At 47.2% G+C, this 20,334-nt stretch overlaps 1 protein-coding gene across 3 annotated transcripts in view; it reads left to right on the plus strand.

The window, feature by feature from the left end:
* The first annotated feature begins 362 nt into the window (after nucleotides 1-362).
* Nucleotides 363-20,334, plus strand: part of cog7 (component of oligomeric golgi complex 7) — a 62,611-nt gene continuing 42,639 nt past the window's right edge. The window contains exons 1-6 of one of the 3 annotated variants that reach the window (XM_078240339.1): nucleotides 363-490; nucleotides 11,069-11,266; nucleotides 12,447-12,595; nucleotides 13,575-13,691; nucleotides 14,605-14,773; nucleotides 19,789-19,871. In XM_078240339.1, coding sequence (XP_078096465.1) covers nucleotides 11,101-11,266; nucleotides 12,447-12,595; nucleotides 13,575-13,691; nucleotides 14,605-14,773; nucleotides 19,789-19,871 — 684 coding nt within the window. In that variant the 5' untranslated portion in view covers nucleotides 363-490; nucleotides 11,069-11,100. Of the gene's footprint in view, nucleotides 547-1,145; nucleotides 1,216-11,068; nucleotides 11,267-12,446; nucleotides 12,596-13,574; nucleotides 13,692-14,604; nucleotides 14,774-19,788; nucleotides 19,872-20,334 lie in introns of those variants that run through there. The other 2 variants (XM_078240340.1, XM_078240341.1) reach the window with 2 other exon arrangements.

Genomic DNA, 20,334 nt, shown 5'->3' on the forward strand with positions numbered 1-20,334 from the left:
AGAGAGTACCCCTACCCCAAGTGATGATTACCCATTCTGAGTCCCAGTTGCTTCCCCCAGGAAAACTGACCCTTAATCTACTATGGGGGCAACCATCACCCTAGGGTGGGTATCTTCTGGTACACATTAAAGAAGTATGGCACAGGTTGGAACGTCTAGAGGGTCTTTATCTCTCAATTATTAACCAGATAAAGTACATTTTTATTTATTTACGGAGTGTGTACATTAAGGAAAAGCACTGAGCCTCAATTGGCCCCTGTATGATTTTAGTTTGCTAATTGCTACGGCAACCAATAGGGACTGTGACCTTACCAACATGACGGCGCGTTGTTCCAAGGAACAATTTACGGCGCGTGATTTGCGACAGCGGCCGGTTGCGATCCACTTTCCGGCCGGTTGCGTGGCGCTGGAGCGGCGGCTTTTCCTGTTTTCCTGGCCGGGGTTTCGGTTTATTCCCAGGGCCGCATACCGGGGCCGGATCCCGGGGCAGGTACCGAGCGGCCTTCTCAGGCATTGGGAATCGGGTTGGAAATTCAGGGGTCTGAGGTACAGGACAGAGGAGGCCATTCAGCCGATCTGGTTCCTGTCAGTCTGTCAGAGTGGACAACATTCTGGCATCCAGTTAGGAGACAGTGGCTTCAAGATCCACTCCAGAGACAAGAGCACAAAATCCAGGAGGGCATTCCCTGCAGTGCAGTGGGAGCGCCGCACTGTCGTAGGATCAGTGCAGTGGGAGTGCCGCACTGTCGTAGGGTCAGTGCTGTGGGAGCGCCGCACTGTCGTAGGGTCAGTGCTGTGGGAGCGCCGCACTGTCGTAGGGTCAGCGCCGTGGGAGCGCCGCACTGTCGTAGGGTCAGTGCTGTGGGAGCGCTGCACCGTCGTAGGATCAGCGCAGTGGGAGCGCCGCACTGTCGTAGGGTCAGCGCCGTGGGAGCGCCGCACTGTCGTAGGGTTATCGCTGTGGGAGCGCCGCACTGTCGTAGGGTCAGTGCTGTGGGAGCGCCGCACTGTCGTAGGGTCAACGCCGTGGGAGCGCCGCACTGTCGTAGGGTTATCGCTGTGGGAGCGCCGCACTGTCGTAGGGTCAGTGCTGTGGGAGCGCTGCACTGTCGTAGGATCAGCGCAGTGGGAGCGCCGCACTGTCGTAGGATCAGCGCAGTGGGAGCGCTGCACTGTCGTAGGATCAGCGCAGTGGGAGCGCCGCACTGTCGTAGGGTCAACGCCATGGGAGCACTGCGCAGTGGGAGCACCCCGCTGTCAGAGAGTGAGTGCAGTGGGAGCGCTGCGCAGTCGGAGAGTCAAAGCTGTGGGAGCACTGCGCTGTTGGAGGATCCGCTCAGTGGGAGCACTGCACTGTCAAAGGGTCAGCGCAGTGGGAGCGCCGTGCTATTGGAGGGTCAGTACAGTGGGAGCGCCCCATTGATGGAAGGTCAGTGCAGTGGGAGTGCCGTGCTATTGGAGGTTCAGCACAGAGTGAGCACTGCACTGTGGAGAGGGTAAGTTCAGTGGGAGCACCGCGCTGATGGAGGGTCAGCTCAGTGGGAGCGTCAAGCTGTCGGAGGTTCAGCGCAGTGGGAGCGCCATGCTATGGAGGGTCAGTGCAGCGTGAGTGCCGCGCTATCAGAGGGTCAGCGCAGCGCGAGTGCCGGGCTGTCGGAGGGTCAGCGCCATGGGAGTTCAGTCCTGTCGGAGGGTCAGTGCCGTGGCAGCGCCGTGCTGTCGGAAGGTCAACGTGTGGCAGCGCCGCACTGTTGTAGGGTCAGTGTAGTGGGAGTGCCATGCTGTCAGAGGGTCAGCGCAGTGGGAGCACCGCACTGTGGAGGGGGTCAGTGCTGTGCTGTTGAAGGGTCAGCGTGGCGAGGGCGCTGTGCTTTCGGAGGGTCAGCGCAGAGAGGGCACTACACTTTTAGAGGGTCAGCACGGATGGGATGCCGCGTTGTCGTAGCGTCAATACAGTGGGAGAGCTGCGCTGTCGGAGTGTCAGTGTGGAGGAAGTGCTGTACTGCTCTAAGAGTCATAGTTCACATGAGACATTAAACCAAAGCCCCCATCTGCTCTCCCTAATAAACAAAAGATTGCCACTATTCGAAGAAGAGCAGTGGAACTCTTTCTGGTATCCTGGGCAATGTCTATTCCTGCACCTACATCTTTAAAACTGATGATCTGGTCATTGTTACATTGCTGTTTGTGGAATTGGCACTTCTGTTTCCTGCGTTACAGCAGTCATCACAATTCAGAAGAGGGCTATAGAAGTGGAAACTTTTCCTCTTCAAATTTTTTCATCTTGAAATATTTAGTTTCTTTTTCGGATATTATAACTATTTGGAAAGACAGAACAGACTGAGGCTCTTTTCTCTAGAATAGGAAAGGTTGAGGTGTAACTTAAAAGAATTCTTTAAAATTATTGAAGGGGTTTGATAGAGTAGGTGTCGTGATGATATTTCCACTTGTTGAGAAAACTCAGGGCCATAAATTGGATTGGGCAATGAATGCTGGCCTAGCCAGTGAAGCCCACAGCTCTTGAATAAATAAAAAACAAAAGAGTCACCAATAAATCCAATAAGGAATTCGGGAGAAGCTTCACTCGGTGTGGTTTGAATATGGCACTCACAATTAGGAGGAGGTGAATCTAATATTGACAGGCAGTTAGGTAAGTATCTGATGGAGTCAGAAAGAAAATGTCATACTGAGAAAGTTTGATGAAGTATGATGGGAGGTGGCTCACAGAGGCTCCCACTGCACTGACCCTCGGACAGTGCAGCGCTCCCACGGCGATGACCCTCGGACAGTGCGGCGCTCCCACAGCGATGATCCTCGGACAGTGCGGCGCTCCCACAGCGATGACCCTACGACAGTGCGGCGCTCCCACAGCGATGACCCCACGACAATGCGGCGCTCCCATGGTTAGGGACCAGATCAGAAACCCCAAGGTACATTATGAAGCTAGACTAGAGCACAACTATTTTTGATTTTGGCATGAGTGAGAGGATAAGGGGCTTCACTCTAGATGTGATTCTATTGACCCGCTAGGAAACTTGTTTTAAAACAAACTTTATTTAACAATACAGTTTAACTATAACAAAAATAATCAGTGCAACATTTATCAATTGAAATATTTAAACATGCCAAGATCTCTATTAGTTCCAATTTAAGCATAACTCCTCTTCAAGATCAGTTAGCAAACAACAGGCCGGCATGCTGGTACGTGGGCTGCTAGCCCTCAAACCTCCAGAACACCTCTGGAGAGAGATACCTATTTTTCTAGCAGATCTAAATATATCCCCCTTGTTATAGCTTCTCCCATAAGTGGAAACACCTTTTCAGCAACCACCCTGGCAAGCCCCCTCACAAACTTGTATGCTTCAATAAGATTAACTCATTCCTCTGAAGTCCACTGGATACAGGCCAGCTTTTCTCATAGGATAGCGCCCCCATCCTTGTGATCAGTCAAGTGAACTTTCTCTGAACTGCTTCTAAGGCGCTTATACCCTTTATTAAATCAGGAGACCAAAACTGTACTCAGTACTCCAGATGTGGTTTCACCAATGCCCTGTACAAATGTAGTAAAACATCCATACTTTTATATTGTATTCCACTTGCAATAAACAACAATATTCATTTGCCTTCCTGCTATACCTGCATACTAACTTTTTATGACTTGCATACCAGGACACACACATCCCTCCATACCACCAAGTTCTGCAATCTCCCTATTTATTAATACACTGTTTTTCTATTCTTCTTGCCAAAGTGAACAAGTTCACATTTTCCCACATTATACTTCCATCTGCCAAATTTTTGTTGACTCACTTAGCCTATTGTTATAGAACATAGAACATAGAAAGCCACAGCACAAACAGGTCCTTCGGCCCACAAGTTGCGCCGATCACATCCCCACCTCTAGGCCTATCTATAGCCCTCAATCCCATTAAATCCCATGTACTCATCCAGAAGTCTCTTAAAAGACCCCAACGAGTTTGCCTCCACCACCACCGACGTCAGCCGATTCCACTCACCCACCACCCTCTGAGTGAAAAACTTACCCCTGACATCCCCCCTGTACCTACCCCCCAGCACCTTAAACCTGTGTCCTCTCGTAGCAACCATTTCAGCCCTTGGAAATAGCCTCTGAGAGTCCACCCTATCCAGACCCCTCAACATCTTGTAAACCTCTATCAGGTCACCTCTCATCCTTCGTCTCTCCAGGGAGAAGAGACCAAGCTCCCTCAACCTATCCTCATAAGGCATGCCCCCCAATCCAGGCAACATCCTTGTAAATCTCCTCTGCACCCTTTCAATGGCTTCAACATCTTTCCTGTAATGAGGTGACCAGAACTGCGCGCAGTACTCCAAGTGGGGTCTAACCAGGGTCCTATAAAGCTGCAGCATTATCTCCCGACTCCTAAACTCAATCCCTCGATTAATGAAGGCTAGTACGCCATACGCCTTCTTGACCGCATCCTCCACCTGCGAGGCCGATTTAAGAGTCCTATGGACCCGGACCCCAAGGTCCCTCTGATCCTCTACACTGCTAAGAATGGTACCCTTCATTTTATACTGCTGCTCCATCCCATTGGATCTGCCAAAATGGATCACCACACACTTATCCGGGTTGAAGTCCATCTGCCACTTCTCCGCCCAGTCCTGCATTCTATCTATGTCTCGCTGCAACTTCTGACATCCCTCCAAACTATCCACAACACCACCTACCTTGGTGTCGTCAGCAAACTTACCAACCCATCCCTCCACTTCCTCATCCAGGTCATTTATGAAAATGACAAACAGCAAGGGTCCCAGAACAGATCCCTGGGGCACTCCACTGGTCACTGACCTCCATGCAGAGAAAGACCCCTCCACAGCCACTCTCTGCCTTCTGCAGGCAAGCCAGTTCTGGATCCACAAGGCAACAGCCCCTTGGATCCCATGCCCTCTCACTTTCTCAAGAAGTCTTGCATGGGGGACCTTATCGAACGCTTTGCTGAAGTCCATATAGACCACATCCACCGCTCTTCCTTCGTCAATGTGCTTGGTCACATTTTCAAAGAACTCAACCAGGCTCGTAAGGCACGACCTGCCCCTGACAAAGCCGTGCTGACTACTTTTGATCATACTAAACTTCTCTAGATGATCATAAATCCTGTCTCTCAGGATCCTCTCCATCAACTTACCAACCACTGAGGTTAGACTCACCGGTCGGTAATTTCCCGGGCTGTCCCTGTTCCCTTTCTTGAATATAGGGACCACATCCGCAATCCTCCAATCCTCCGGAACCTCTCCCGTCTCCATCGACGATGCAAAGATCATCGCCAAAGGCTCCGCAATCTCCTCCCTCGCCTCCCACAGTAACCTGGGGTACATCCCATCCGGTCCCGGCGACTTACCAACCTTGATGCCATTCAATAGTTCCAACACATCCTCTTTCTTTATGTCCACATGCTCGATCCTTTCTGTCCTCCGCAATCCAGCAGTACAACCACCCAGATCCCTTTCCACCGTGAATACCGAGGTAAAGTATTCATTAAGCACCTCCGCCATTTCTAACGGTTCCGCACAAACTTTTCCCCCTTCACCTTTTAAGGGTCCTATGCCTTCACATCTCATCCTTTTACTCTTGACATATTTGTAGAAAGCCTTGGGATTCTCCTTAATCTTACCCGCCAAGGTCTTCTCATGACCCCTTCTCGCTCTCCTAATTTCCTTCTTAAGCTCCTTCCTACATCGCGTATACTCCTCTAAATCCTTAACACCTCCTAGCTCTCTGAACCTTCTGTACGCCTCTCTTTTCTTATTTACCAGGTTCATCACAACCTTCGTGCACCACGGTTCCCGTACCCTACCAACACCCCCCTGTCTCATCGGAACGTTGTCATGCAGAGCTCCAGACAAACATTCCTTGAAAATCCTCCACTTTCCTTCGGCACTTTTCCCCAAGAATGCCTCCTTCCAATTTACCCGTCTAATTTCCTCCCTGATGACACTGTATTTCCCTTTACTCCAGAGAAACACTTTCCTAGCCTGCCTGACCCTATCTCTTTCCAATGCTATCGTGAAGGAGATAGAATTATGATCGCTATCCCCAAGATGCTCACCCACCGAGAGATCCTCCACCTGTCCAGGTTCATTAGCCAGCACCAGATCAAGAACAGCCTCTCCTCTAGTAGGCTTATCCACATACTGTGTCAGGAAACTCTCCTGGACACACCTAACAAACTCCTCTCCATCCAAACCCCTAGCCCTAGGGATATTCCAATCTATGTTTGGGAAATTAAAATCTCCCATCACGACAACTCTGTTATTCTTACATCTCTCCAGGATCTGTTTCCCCATCTGCTCCTCAACATCTCTGTTACTATTGGGCGGCCTATAGAAAACACCCAGCAAAGTTACCGACCCCTTCCTGTTCCTAACCTCCACCCACAGAGATTCCGTAGTCAGTCCCTCCACGGCGTCCACCTTCTCTACAGCCGTGACACTATCCCTGATCAACAGTGCCACTCCCCCCCCTCTCTTGCCTCCCTCCCTGTCCTTCCTGAAACATCTAAAACCCGGCACCTGAAGCACCCAGTCCTGTCCCTGAGACATCCAAGTCTCCGTAATGGCCACCACATCACAATTCGAAGCAGCAATCCACGCTCCAAGCTCATCCACTTTATTCACTACACTCCTGGCATTAAAATAGACACATCTCAGACCTTCAGCCTGAGCACTTCCCTTCTCCCTCACTCGTCTAACCTCCCTCTTACCCTGTCTACATTCCTTATCTATTTGCGAGCTAACCTCCTCGCTCTCAGTCCCCTCATTTCGATTCCCTCCCCCCAACCTTTCTAGTTTAAAGTCTCACCAGTAGCCTTAGCCAACCTTCCCGCCAGGATATTGGTCCCCCTGGGATTCAAGTGCCACCCGTCTTTTTTAAACAGGTCACACCTGCCCCTAAAGAGGTCCCAATGATCCAAGTACCCAAATCCTTGTCCCTTGCTCCAGTCCCTCAGCCACGCATTAATTCTCCACCGATTCCTGTTCTCACTCTCCCGCGGCACAGGCAGCAATCCCGAGATTACTACCTTTGCATTCCTCTTTCTCAGCTGTCTACCCAACTCCCTATATTCTCTTTTCATGACCCCTTCCCTCTTCCTACCGATGTCAGCAGTACCTATATGCATCACGACCTTGGGCTCCTCTCCCTCCCCCTTCAGGATTTCTGGGACTCGACCAGAGACATCCCGGACCCCTGCACCAGGGAGGCAAACCACCATCCGAGAGTCCCGTCTGTGTCCGCAAAAACGCCTATCTGACCCTCTCACCGTAGAGTCCCCAATTAGCACTACCCTCCTTTCCTTACCCCTTTGCACTACTGGGCCAGGCTCAGCTCCAGAGACACTGCCACCGCTGCTTCCCCCAGGTGGGCTGTCCACCCCAGTAGTACTCAGACAGGAGTACTTATTATTAAGGGGCACATCCACCGGGGTGCTCACCATCACCCGAGCTTTCTCCTTCCTCACTGTTACCCAGTTACCCTCCTCCCGTGGTCCCGGTGTGACCACCTGCCGATAGCTCCTGTCAATGACCTCCTCACTATCCCTAACCCGGCGAAGGTCCTCGAGCTGCAATTCCAGTTCCCTAACATGGTCCCTTAGGAACCGCAGCTCAACACACCCAGCACAGATATGGTCGTCCGGGAGGCTAGGAGCCTCCAGGACCTCCCACATCCTACATTGGGAACAACATACTGGCCTGACAGTCATAATTGCCCTTTTAAACACAGGGAAAAAAGTGAATGAAGAATATTCCTCTCTGTTCCAAATTATTTCTACCAAGGTACCCGGAGAAAAGTAACTTATAAATAAAATTTTTTTAAAAATAAGAAACTCACCCCTGCTCGCCCTTTCTGCCTAAGCCCGATGAGCCAAAGCCCCTCAGTTCTCACTCAGCTCCGTCTCACTCCGCTGCCCGCTCCCAACGCTGCCCGCTAGATAGTGGGACCTGCCTTTTAAACCTCCTGTGCACTAAAAAAAAACTCAAGAGACCCTTCCCAGTAAACCCCGCGGCCACTGCCGGTTGCGCGCCAAAATTTAAAACTAAATTAAATAAATAAATAACACCCGCGGAAAAGTACTTAAAACTAATTCTTACCCCAAAAATCCTGTCACCAGTCACAGCTCTGCCTTTCTCCACAGCAACAAGAGGACTAACCTCCCAACTAACTGACTTATATAGAACTTTTGACCCTTCCCAGTAAACCCCGCGGCCACTGCCGGTTGCGCGCCAAAATTTAAAACTAAATTAAATAAATAAATAACACCCGCGGAAAAGTACTTAAAACTAATTCTTACCCCAAAAATCCTGTCACCAGTCACAGCTCTGCCTTTCTCCACAGCAACAATGATCGCTGGCCAGATCCCATGAAGGGGGAAGATCCAGCCAGGGACCAATAATGTTTAGTTTAAGATTCATGATGCTTACCAAGTGACTAAAGTTACAAGATTCCATGGGTTTTGAACAAACAAAATTAAACTTTACTATGCAAGGTCAGAATGATAAAACAATTTACAATATGGATCTTGTACTCTAACATTTAAGGTATGTTTGCAGTCCGATTCCATGGATTTCTCAGTACTCCACCCAGACGTTTGATATGTTGTGAGCCAACCAATCTCACTGAGACTTTACCTTTCTCATGAGTGTTTCTTATCTCCTCATTTGAAGATCCTGCCTTGGAATTCTCTCTAAATGTAGCTCTTACTCGGGCAGCTTTAACAATGGCCCAACCTCACAGGGTTTCATTCTCACCTTTTGAGTTTCCTTCTCCCTGGATTGGAAGCACATTCAAACACTATCTCACAAGTACACTTTCAGACCTACGGCCTTGCCAAGCAGAGCAGGCTGCCCCAAAGGGATACCTATGCTATCCAACAGTCCCCTTTATTTAGAGTCTGATCCCTGCAGCCCTTTCTCTAACTAACTGAGCTTAACGGGGACCTCTTCCTGTCTCGGTGACACTTGTTGGTTGGCAGATGCCCCGAATCTGCCTCAGGAAGAGCTGTTCATTGACCTTTGAACTGATCTCGCGACCCGTCACAACACTGCACGAGGATTTGGCCTTTATTACTAAGAATGAGGCAGTGTAACAAACATTGGAACATTCTGTACTTTAAATATTACAATCGCTACACCAATTTAGCACCAGGGCACAATGAGTTGATTTCAGAACACTATCTATATTCCTTTGTAGGCTCATTATGTCCACTTCACAATGTGCTTTTCTACCTATCTTTGTGTCATCAGCAGTTTTAGCAATCATACACCACACGGTGTGACTGTTAGCACTGCTGCCTCACAGTGCCAGGGACTCGGGTTCGATTCTGGCCTTGGGTGACTGTAGAGTTTGCACATTCACCCCTTTCCTGCGTGGGTTTCCTCCCACAGTCAAAGATATGCAGGTTAGGTGGATTGGCCATATTAAATTGTCCCTTAGTGTCCCAAGATGTGTAGGTTAGGTGGATTATCTATGATAAATGCGCGGTGATAGGGCGGAGGGTGGACCTGGGTAAAATGCTCTTCGGAGAATCAGTGCAGACTCGATGAGCCATACGGCCTCCTTCTGCACTGTATGGATTCTATGATTTGACCCCCTTATCCAAGTCATTGATATAAATCACTTTTGTTTCAGAGTTTTTGTACTTTTATTCCAATTCAATCAAATCAAGTCCAATTCAGAGTCTCAACAAGTGAGACATTCCCGATCCAAGCTGAGACAGGGCTCTCACCTCCTGTCTTGGGCTTGATCTACATGATCCAAGCTGATTGGAGTAGGCATTGCACCTCCACCAAGGCTTGATCTCATTTGCATCTTAGCCAAAAGGCCGAGATGCCGCTTTTAAAAATAGCTTCCAATGAAGCTAAAATGTAACCTAATGACTTCAACCAAGCACAGCATGTCGATACTACACTTGATCTTAGCCAAAAGACCCAAGCAGCAGTAATCGCACTCCACTTGTCACATGTTGCCAACCGCAAAACAATCCATTCTGTCTATCCTCCACTTCCTGTTAACTACTCAATCCTCGATCTGTGCTAATATGTTACCCCCTACAGTACACCATTTTGCACAGTGAACTTTGATGTGACACCTTGGCCAATGCCTTCTGGAGATCCAAGTGCAGCACACCCAGAGGTTCCCCTTTATCCACGTTGCATGTTGCTTCCTCAAAGAACTCTAATGTTAGTCAAACATGATTTCCCTTTCACAAAACCATGTTGACCCTGCCTGATTGCATTGAGATTTTCTAAGTGCCCTGCCATAACCTCCTTAATAATAAATTCCAACATTTTCCTTTCTAATATATGTTAAACTAACTGGCCCGTGGTTTCTTACTTCTCGTCTCTCTCTCGAATTCTGCTGGGATCATTCCAGAACCTGGGGAATTTTGGAAGATTAAAACCAGTGCATCTAGAACTTTAGCAGCCACTTCTTTTAAGACCCTATGGTGAAGTCCAGCTTTTAGTTCTAATTATTTTCTGGGTACCCTTTCCCTGGTGATTGTGGTTTAAGTCCCTCCATTCCTTTCACCTCCTAATTCACACTCATTTTTGGGATGACTGGAACTTGGTTTGGGGTGACTGATGGGTGATGTAATGTAGCCCCTACTGTTAGGGTGAAGGGGTGAAGCGGGGGTGTGGGGGCAGGATTGTGTAATTGACCAAGATGTCATAGACAAAAAGACAAAGTGAATGTAAATGGTGGTTATATATGCTGAGAATGGTGCTAATAGTATCCATGAAGAGATCGGAATGTCATGATCTTACTGAATGGTGGCGGAACAGGCTTGAGGGGCAATAAAAACACAAAGCTGTAAAAGACTCATCAGGACAGGCAGCATCTGTGAATAAAATAGCACTCAACATTACAAAATGTTTATCTTCCTTGAACATTTGAGTCGTTGATTTTTCACTGGCTTGAATATTTCTAGTTCTTTTCAACCATACAAGTCTCTTTATCACAATGACATATGTTTCCTCTTGGACATAGCAGATGATTGAAACATTGTTGTTGGATGGTTTGTTTCCACAGTGAGAGATTTATCTGCTTTTAATGCGTGAAGAATGGATTTTTCAAAATTCCTGGACAACAACTTTGATGTCAAGGACTGGGTCAATGGAGCTTTCAAGACTGTTCAGGAGGAGGAACCTGGGAAGGTAGACAGTCATGCTGCCACTCTGGTGATGAAGTTGCAGTTGTTCATTCAGGAGGTGAACAATGCCATTGAAGGTTTGTGTCACATGGTTACCTAGGTGTATATATTGGTTATTACATGGGCTTTCCCGAATCTATCGGTATTTACAAAAGGTCGCAGCGAGCGCGTTACTATTTACAGGAAGACCCCAGGAGTGGTTTACTATTCATAGGGTGCCCCAAGGCTGCCTCAGTATTTGCAGGGGACCCCGGGAATCTGTCGGTATTTAGATGGCATCCCAGGGAGCGTGTCAGTATTTGCAGGGTGCTCTGGGAGCGTGTCAGTATTTGCAGGGTGCTCTGGGGAGTGTGTCAGTATTTAGATGGCATCCAGAGAGTGAGATCCCCAGGAGTCTGTCAGTAATGGCATGAACTTTGTGGGAATGTGCTAGTATTTTTTTAATATTCTTTCATGGGCTTTGGTGTTGTAGGCAAGGCCAGCATTTATTGCCCATCCCTAATTGCCCTTAAATTGAGTGGCTTGCTACCCCATTTCAGAGGGTAGTTGAAAGTCAACCACATTATTGTGGATCTGGAATCACGTGTAGTCCAGACTGGATAAGGTCAGCAGATTCCTTTCCCTGAAGGACATTAGTGAAGCAGGTGGGTTTTTATGATGATCAATGGTCGCTTCATGGTCACCGATACCGAGACTAGGTTTCAATTCCAGATTTATTAATTGAATTTAAATTCCACCAGCTGCTGCTGTGGGGGGATTTGAACCCACGTCCCTGAATTACTAGTGCAGTAATACATTTGCAGTGGGGTCCCCGAGAGTATGTTACTAGTTATAGGAAAACCCCAGGACTGTCAGGAGTTCCTGGAAGTGTGGTGATATTATAGGGGATCCCATGGAATGTGTTAGCATTTAAAGGGGATCGATCCCCTGGTTTACATCAGTATTTACAGGAGGTGCTGGGAGCATGTCAGTATTCAGAGGGGATAGTCTGGTATGTTTCAGTATGGAGGGTCCCTGGAGAGCATTTCAGTATTTACAGGAGGTCCTTGGGTAATGTGATTTTATTTACAAAGGATCCCCAAGGAGTGTGTCGGTATTTACATATTATTGACTGGTTTAGAGGCAAGTCTGTTTAGTGTTCTGTATTCTGGTGATTACCCCATTGCATGTGTCAGTTCTCATAGAGTGGAGATTGGAAAATGTCTGTTTGTGTGATTATGCATGACCTTTCTATCTTACAATCTGTTTTGTGCTCAGAGACCAGTCACCAGGCACTTCAGAACATGCCCAGGGCTCTCCGGGATGTGGAAGCCCTGAAACAGGAAGCTTCCTTCCTGAAGGAGCAAATGATCCTTGTCAAGGAAGATATTCGGAAGTTTGAACAGGACACAGCGCAATCCATGCAGGTGAGGATGTTAAGTGATTTGCTTCACAGCTCCAGGGACCTGGGTTCGATTCCCGGCCTCGGGTCACTGTCTGTGTGGAGTTTGCACATTCTCCCCGTGTCTGCGTGGGTTTCCTCCGGGTGCTCCGGTTTCCTCCTACAGTCCAAAAATGTGCGGGTTAGGTTGATTGGCCATGCTAAAATTGCCCCTTAGTGTCCTGAGATGAGTAGGTTAGAGGGATTAGCGTGTAAAATATGTAGGGATTTAGGGGGGGGGGGGGGGGGGTGCCTGGGTGGGATTGTGGTCGGTGCAGACTCGATGGGCCGAATGGCCTCTTTCTGCACTGTAGGGTTCTATGATCTATGATCTATGAGGCTTGGATTGGGTTCAAGCCAGCTCAATGATGCCTGTTGGGGAGTTGTTTTTGAAATGCAAAAAATCTTCTTTTTTTTGCAAAAGAGAAGATCCTGCTCCAGATGTGAACTGAATGTCCTCCCTGTCAGTTTGGCTCAGTAGGGAATACTCATATGTGTGGTGACATCTAACCCTAATCAACATATCTTTCTGTATCTTTCGCCCATTTGTATTACTCGAGCTTCCTCTTAAATGCATCTATGCTTTTTGACTTAACACCTCTTGTGGTAGCACATTCCACATTCTGATCACTCTTTGGCTAAGGAAGTTTCTCCTGAATTCACTATTGGATTTAGGCTGCATCTACCCTATCAAACCCCATCATAATTTTAAATCTTTCTTAGGCCAACCCTCGGTCTCCTCTTTTCCAGGATAAAAGAACCCTAGCCTGTGCAGTCTTTCCAGATACCCTCTCAGTTTTGGTGTCATCTTTATGAATTTTATTGTTCCTTCTCCAGTGCCTCTCTTAAGTTGAGTCCACACCCATATGCTAGAAGTCCATCAGTAAAAGGAATTACCAGCCGGGCTCCTCCGCCTCCTTTCCCACGATCAGCTTGTGTTTATTTGTTTTTGGTGTGTGCTGCAGGTTTTGGTCGAGCTCGATGAAGTGAAGTCCAGGATGCAGGCAGCATCAGAGGCACTGCAGGAGGCTGACAAGTGGAGCACACTTAGTGCAGATATTGAAGAAACGCTGAAGTCACAGGTAGGAGCGGAACCTGTTTCAGTCCATCACCACCAGGGATTGCAGGCAAACAACGGTGTATTAAAATGGTGTTGGCATGAGGGTGTGGAGCCGGGAGCTTGCAATGCTGCCCTGTGATCCAATGTGGGTTCAGGTTTCACACAGTCTGAATTCCCCGTCTCTGCTCTACTGAAAAAGATCCTGAAAAAAAACCACACAGTCAATGAATCGGATAGCTGCCATGATTTGGTGGGCTGGTCTCTGGACTTAAAAGGCCATGAGTTCAAGATGACACCAAAGATTTCAGCTCATGATCCAGGCTGACACACCCACCCTGAGGGATCACTGCACTGACAGGTGCCATTTTCAAATGAGCCACCAAACAGAATTGGGAAATGTGCTGCTTTGTGTTCCACAGAATAGGAAAGGGCCAGTTTTGAGCTTTGCTGTGAGATCTCAGTCAGGTAAGGCACTTTGGAAATATCCCAGGGGAAATTCTCCCAGGTTTGGAGAAGCTGGTAACATCACCTTGGGCTCTATCTGCTGGTAAGAAATGCCTGTGGGGTTTGTGTGTGTGTCAATGTCTGTATATAGGCACGTGTGCGCTTGCATCAGAAGACGATAGGCTTGAACCCAGTTGTGTTGATCATCATACTTGAGGAACAGCTAACCGACACTGTAAGGGCCAACCCATGAAGGGCAGTGGCTTGGCTGAGATGGCAGAAGTTTCTGAATTCCCTTGGAGCAATGCAGCAATCCCAATCTGAGAAAAGCTGGATATTTACTATTTGTTAACCGCTGTGCGACTTTCTGTTGCAGTAGTCGGGCCGGCATCCCAGGATTGCTATCCTGCCAGTCTCTTGGTTACTGTGGGGGATGGTGGCTGCTCCTTATGTGATGGCATCCAGTGATGGAAATGTTTTACTCCCCACAGGACGTTGAGACCATCTCTGTGAAGCTGACCGGTATGCAGAACAGCTTGGCAATGCTGGTCGACACACCGGATTATTCCGAGAAATGTGTTCATCTCGAGGCACTAAAAAACCGGCTGGAAGCCATGGCAAGCACACAGATTGTAGCTGCATTCAACTCTCAGTCTATTGGTGAGTGATCCAGGCCCTGTGAGTGCTGTTGGGATGTGTGGTGACATTTAGATCTCTTTCGTTCCTCCTTGTTTCAAAATGAACAAGAATATAGTGCCTTTAATGCATAAAGCATCCCAATGCGCTTCACGAGAGAATGACCAGAATAACATTGACAAGTCACAAAAATACATGTTTGGGCAAGTGACCAAAGGCTTTGTTAAAGAGGTAGGTCTGAAGGAGAATCTTAAAGGAGGGGAGAGTTAGAAAGGCAGCATGATATGCAAGAAGCCAGAATTGGAGGACTGCAGAGGCCTTAGAGGGTTGTAGGACTGAAGGAGAAACCAGAAATAGGAAGGGGGGGCCATGGAGGGATATGAAAGTAAAAATGAGAATTTTAAAATTGAGGTGTTGCTGGATCAGGAGCCGTTGTGGGTCAGTGAGCATGGGTGAATACGACCAGGGGAATAATTCTTTCAGAGAGACAGATGGAAAGAGAGCAATGGTAACTGACCTTCTGTTCTGACCATTCTGTAAGAGACTTGGGTACAAGGCTAGGAAACAAACAGCAGGGTCTCTCTGTCAGCAATCTGTGATCATTCACCACGAGAACTGAGCGGGGGGAATGTGAATGAAACCAGAATGCAAATTTTAAAGTCAGAGTTTTTCCTTTGGTATGGCAAGTTTAGATTACAGAAGGAGCAGAAATCCAAAAGTTTTGCCAAAAGACTAATGGACTATCTCATTAGCAATGATCTTTTAGGACTATTGGGAGTACTGGGGACAAAGGCACATTTGTCAAGACCAGTCTAAGGTGGACAGCTTGCTTCACTCCTTTTCCCCTTCCCTGTGCCCTATTTATCCCTCGTCTGTAGAAGCTGTGATGAATTAGCCATGTTGTCGTGCCATGCCCAAGTGGCCATTCTTCACACATCAGCCTAAGTAGTCAGTACGGTCAGGCTATTTGACTGCGAGGACATCACAATCAAGTTTAGTTGAAGCTTCATCCAACAACTTGCACCATGAGTCAGTGAATATTTAGTCACAAGTAAGAACCCTGATTGATTCTTCTGATTTGTACAGCCTCCCCTCCCCCAAAACTCTTGAGATAATTCATCAAACCAGCAGACCATAAGAAATAGGAACAGGAGCAGGCCATTCAGCTCTTAGAGCCTGCTGCACCATGCTGTAACACTACATTCTGCATTCTCTCCTTTCCTTCTCTATGTACGGTATGCTTTGTATAGTATGCAAGAAAAAATACTTTTCACTGTATACTAATACAAGTGATAATAATAAATCAAATCACTATTTACCACCCTACCAATTTTTGTATCATCCGCAAACTTACTGATCAATCCTCCTACATACAAGTTTAAATCATTTATATAAACCACAAACAGCATGGGCCACAACACTGATCCCTGCAGGACCCAACTGAGCACAGTCTTCCAGTCTGAAAAACACCCCTCAACCATCACCATTTGCTTCCTGCCACTCAGCCAATTCTGGATTCAATTTGTCAAATTTCCTTGGATCCCATGGGCTCCTAGCTCCACTGTCAATCCCCCATGTGGAGCCTCATTAAAAGCCTTGCTGAGCTCCAAGAAGACTACTTCAAATGCATTGCCCTCATCTACACACCTGGTCTCCTTCTCGAAAAATTCAGTCAAGTTGGTCAGACATGATCTCCCCTTAACAAAACCATGCTGACTGTTCTTGATTAATCCCTGCCTCTCCAAATGCAGATTAATTCTGTTTCTCAGAATTGCTTCCAATAGCTTTCCCACCACTGATGTTAGACTGACTGGTCTGTAGGTTCCTGGTTTATCCCTTCCTCCCTTCTTGAGTAATGGCACCACCATGGCTGTCCTCCAATCCTCCGGCACCTCTCCTGTGACCAGTCAGGAATTGAAAATTACTGCCAGCAGCCCTGCTATTTCCTCCCTTGCCTCACTCAACAGCCTGGGATACATTTCATTTGGCCTTGGAGATTTATCTACTTTTAAGCCTGCCAGAGCATTCAGAACCTCTTCTCTGTCTATGTCATTTTCTTTAATACAATCACAGTCCTTCTCCCTGATTCCTGTACCCACATCGTCTTTCTCATTCGTGAATACTGACACAAAGCATTCATTTAGAACCCTACTTAGTCTCTACACATAAATTACCACTGTGGTCCTTAATGGGCCCAACTCTTTTCTTCGTTATCCTTTTACCCTTAGTGTCCTTGTAAAATAATTTAGGATTCTCTTTTATTCTACATCCCAGTATCCTTTCATGTCCCCTTTCTGTTCTCCTACTTTCCTTTTTAAGTCCCCCTTGCACATTTATAGTTCTTGGGGGCTTCTGCTGTTTTGAGCCCTGAATGTCTACCATAAGTCTCCCTTTTTTTCTTTATCCAATACTGCATATCCTTCAATATCCAGGGTTCACTGGATTGGTTGGCCCCACCCTTTTTCTTTATTGGAACACGTTGGCCATCTACTCTCCCTTTTTCTTTCTTGAATGTGCCCCACTGTTCCGTCAGATTTACTTAAAAGTGTTTGCTCCCGATCCACTTTGGCCAAATCATATCTGATCTTATTAAAATCAGCCTTCCCCAGTTTAGAACTTTGATTTCTGGCCCATCCTTGTCCTTTGCCATAACAATCTTGAATCTAATGAAGTTATATCACTGTCTGCAAAATGCTCCTCCAATGATACTTCAACCACTTGCCTGGCTTTGTTACCTAATATTAAGTCTAGGACCACCCCTCTCTTGTAGGATCTTCTACATACTGGCTTAAAAAGTTCTCATGGTTGCATTTTAAGAAATCAGCTCCTTCTAAACCTTTCACGCTATGACTACTCCAACTAAAGTTGGGGAAGTTGAATCCTCCACTATCACTACCCTGTTACTTTACACTTCTCTGAAATTTGCCGACATATCTACTCTTCTACTTCCCTTGGACTGTTAGGAGCCTATAGAACACTCCAATTGCTCCTTTTTAGTTTTTACTGTCTACCCATATGGCTTCTATAGAAGAGCCTTCTAAGATGTTGTCCCTCCTTACTGCTGTAATTGATCCCTGATCAAAATTGCGACACTCCCTCCTCTTTTACCTCCTCCCCTGTCTCGCCTGAAGATCATATATCCTGGAATATTGAGCTGCCAATCCTGTCCCTCTCTCAACCACGTCTCAGAGACAATAATGACATCGTATCTCCATGTTTTAATTTGTGCCCTCAATTCATCTGTCTTGATCGTCAGATTCCTTGCATTAAAATAAATACCACCCAATCTTGCCAAACTCCCTTGTGCCTAACTGGCATACAACTTCGATGCCTTCCTGACTCACTTGCTATCTCTTCTAATTTTGGCTGTGCATCTCTCCCTGCTGAACCTTCTCTCAGGATCTCACGCCCCTGCCAAGTTAGTTTAAACCCTCCCCAACAGCACTAGCAAACCTCCCTGCAGGGTCGCCGGTCCCATTCTGGTTCAGGTGCAACCCATCCGCCTTGTACAGGTTCCACAGTCCCCAAAAATGGTCCAATGTCCCAGAAATCTGAAGCCCTCCCTTCTGCACCACCTCTCCAGCCATGCATTCATCTGGACTCACTTTCTATTTATAAATCACTGGCACATGGCACCGGAAGTAATCCAGAGATTACTACCTTCTGGGTTCTGTCTTTTAATTTACTTCCTACTCCCTAAATTCTGTTTGCAGGATCTCATCCCTTTTTCTACCTTTGTTGTAGGTACCAACATATACCACAATCTGTTTGCCTGCCCCTTTGAGAATGCCCTGCAGCCGTTCAGTGACATCCCTGACCCTGGAACCCAGGAGGCAACACACAAGCCTTTTGCAGTTGCAGAAATGCCTGTCTGTTGGCCTTATAATTGAATCCCCTACAATATAGTCCTGCCGTTTTTCCTCCTCCCTTTTTGTGCAGCAGACCCACTAACGGTGCCATGAAGTTGGCTGCCACTGCTTTCCCCTGCACAGGCATCTTCCTCAACAGGATCCAAAACAGTATATCTGTTAGAAAGGGGAATGGCCATTTTGGACTTCTACACTTCCTGTCTCATCTACTCTGCCTGGTAGTCACCCATGCCCTTTCTGCCTGTCCAATCCTCGGCGACCACCTCACTGAACATGCTATCCACAACTTGCTCAGCATCACAGATGCTCCACAGTGAAGCCACTCTCAGCTCCAGTTCCGAAATGCAGTTAGCCAGTTGCTTCACTGCACACACTTCCTGCACACAAGGACACCAGGGACAACTGAAGCTTCCATGATTTGCCATATAGCACAGGAAGAGCTTATCATGATGCAAACTCTCCTGCCATGAATACCCTTAAACCCCTTATTTACTCCCCTTTTTTAACAAATAATTGCGCTATATAAGACTACCTTTGTTTACTGATATTACTTTATTATAATGATCCTGACTTCACTTATTTGTGTTGTTTCTCAACTAATCCCCCTTCCAAAAAGAAAAACACACCTCCCTCCCCGTCTTTACCTAACTCCCACTCTTAGCAAACTCCCACTCTCTTTGCTCGTTGTATTCTCTGTTGCAACAGAATATAACCCTCACAAACTATAAACTACAAAATAGAGACTTGATAAACTGTAAGTGATAAAGAAAGACCTTACAAACTGTCAGTGATAGTTGCGGAGCAGCGCTGGAGATGCCTGGGAGCAGGTGACCTGCTCACATTAAAGAGTCCTTCACGGTAACTAAAAGAAAAAAACTTACATTTCTGTAGCACCTTCTGTGACAGGATGTACCAAAGTGTTTTAAAGCCTTGATCACATAAAGTACTTTTGAAGTGCAGCCACTGTTGTAATGCAAGGAACACAGCAACAGATTTGCACCCAGCAAGATTGCACAGGCAGCAGTGTGACAATGACTCAATCATCTGTCTTTGACAGTGTTGGTGGAGGGATAAATATTGATCAGGGCAATGTGAAGGGAAGGATATAAATACAGATCCAAGGAGCGGCAGATTGCCGTATTTACCTCTTTGTATTTGTTTCTGTTTCAGATCAGGCCCGGCTTTTTGTGAAAGTGTTTGTGGCAGTGGACCGAATGCCCCAGCTCCTGACCTATTACTACAAGTGCCACAAGGTTGGGTACAGTGCTGTCCTCCCAGTACTTAAAGCAAGGGCCACCCAGCCACTGTAGCAGGATGGGGGCAGTGTGGGGAATGGGTGCAAAGCAGGGTTAATTCTTAAAATCAAAAGGTCAAATATCCACAGGGGTTTACGGGTAGCAGTGGCAATTACTGCTGTGGGGCTGGGTGATTCGCTGTGGGAAACTCCCTGTCTTACGAGGGTGGGGAAATCTCCCGTGCTCCTGTTTAATTTCAGACATAGCGCATAGTCAATTAGCCTTTAATGACACTTTCAACCTGCAGTCCCTCTCGATCGTAATATCCCCTGCAATTGCACTCTTTTGTTAATAACCCCATGGGTGGTGGGTTTGGAGACCCTGCCCCTGATCATTGTTCAGTGAATTTCACAACATGGGATTTCTAGAAGCTGCAGCTTTGAACTCCTCTCTCATTCACTGTTCAGGCTGGCACACAATG

This window comes from Mustelus asterias, chromosome 23 (genome assembly GCF_964213995.1).
Source record: "Mustelus asterias chromosome 23, sMusAst1.hap1.1, whole genome shotgun sequence".
NCBI lineage: Eukaryota > Metazoa > Chordata > Chondrichthyes > Carcharhiniformes > Triakidae > Mustelus > Mustelus asterias.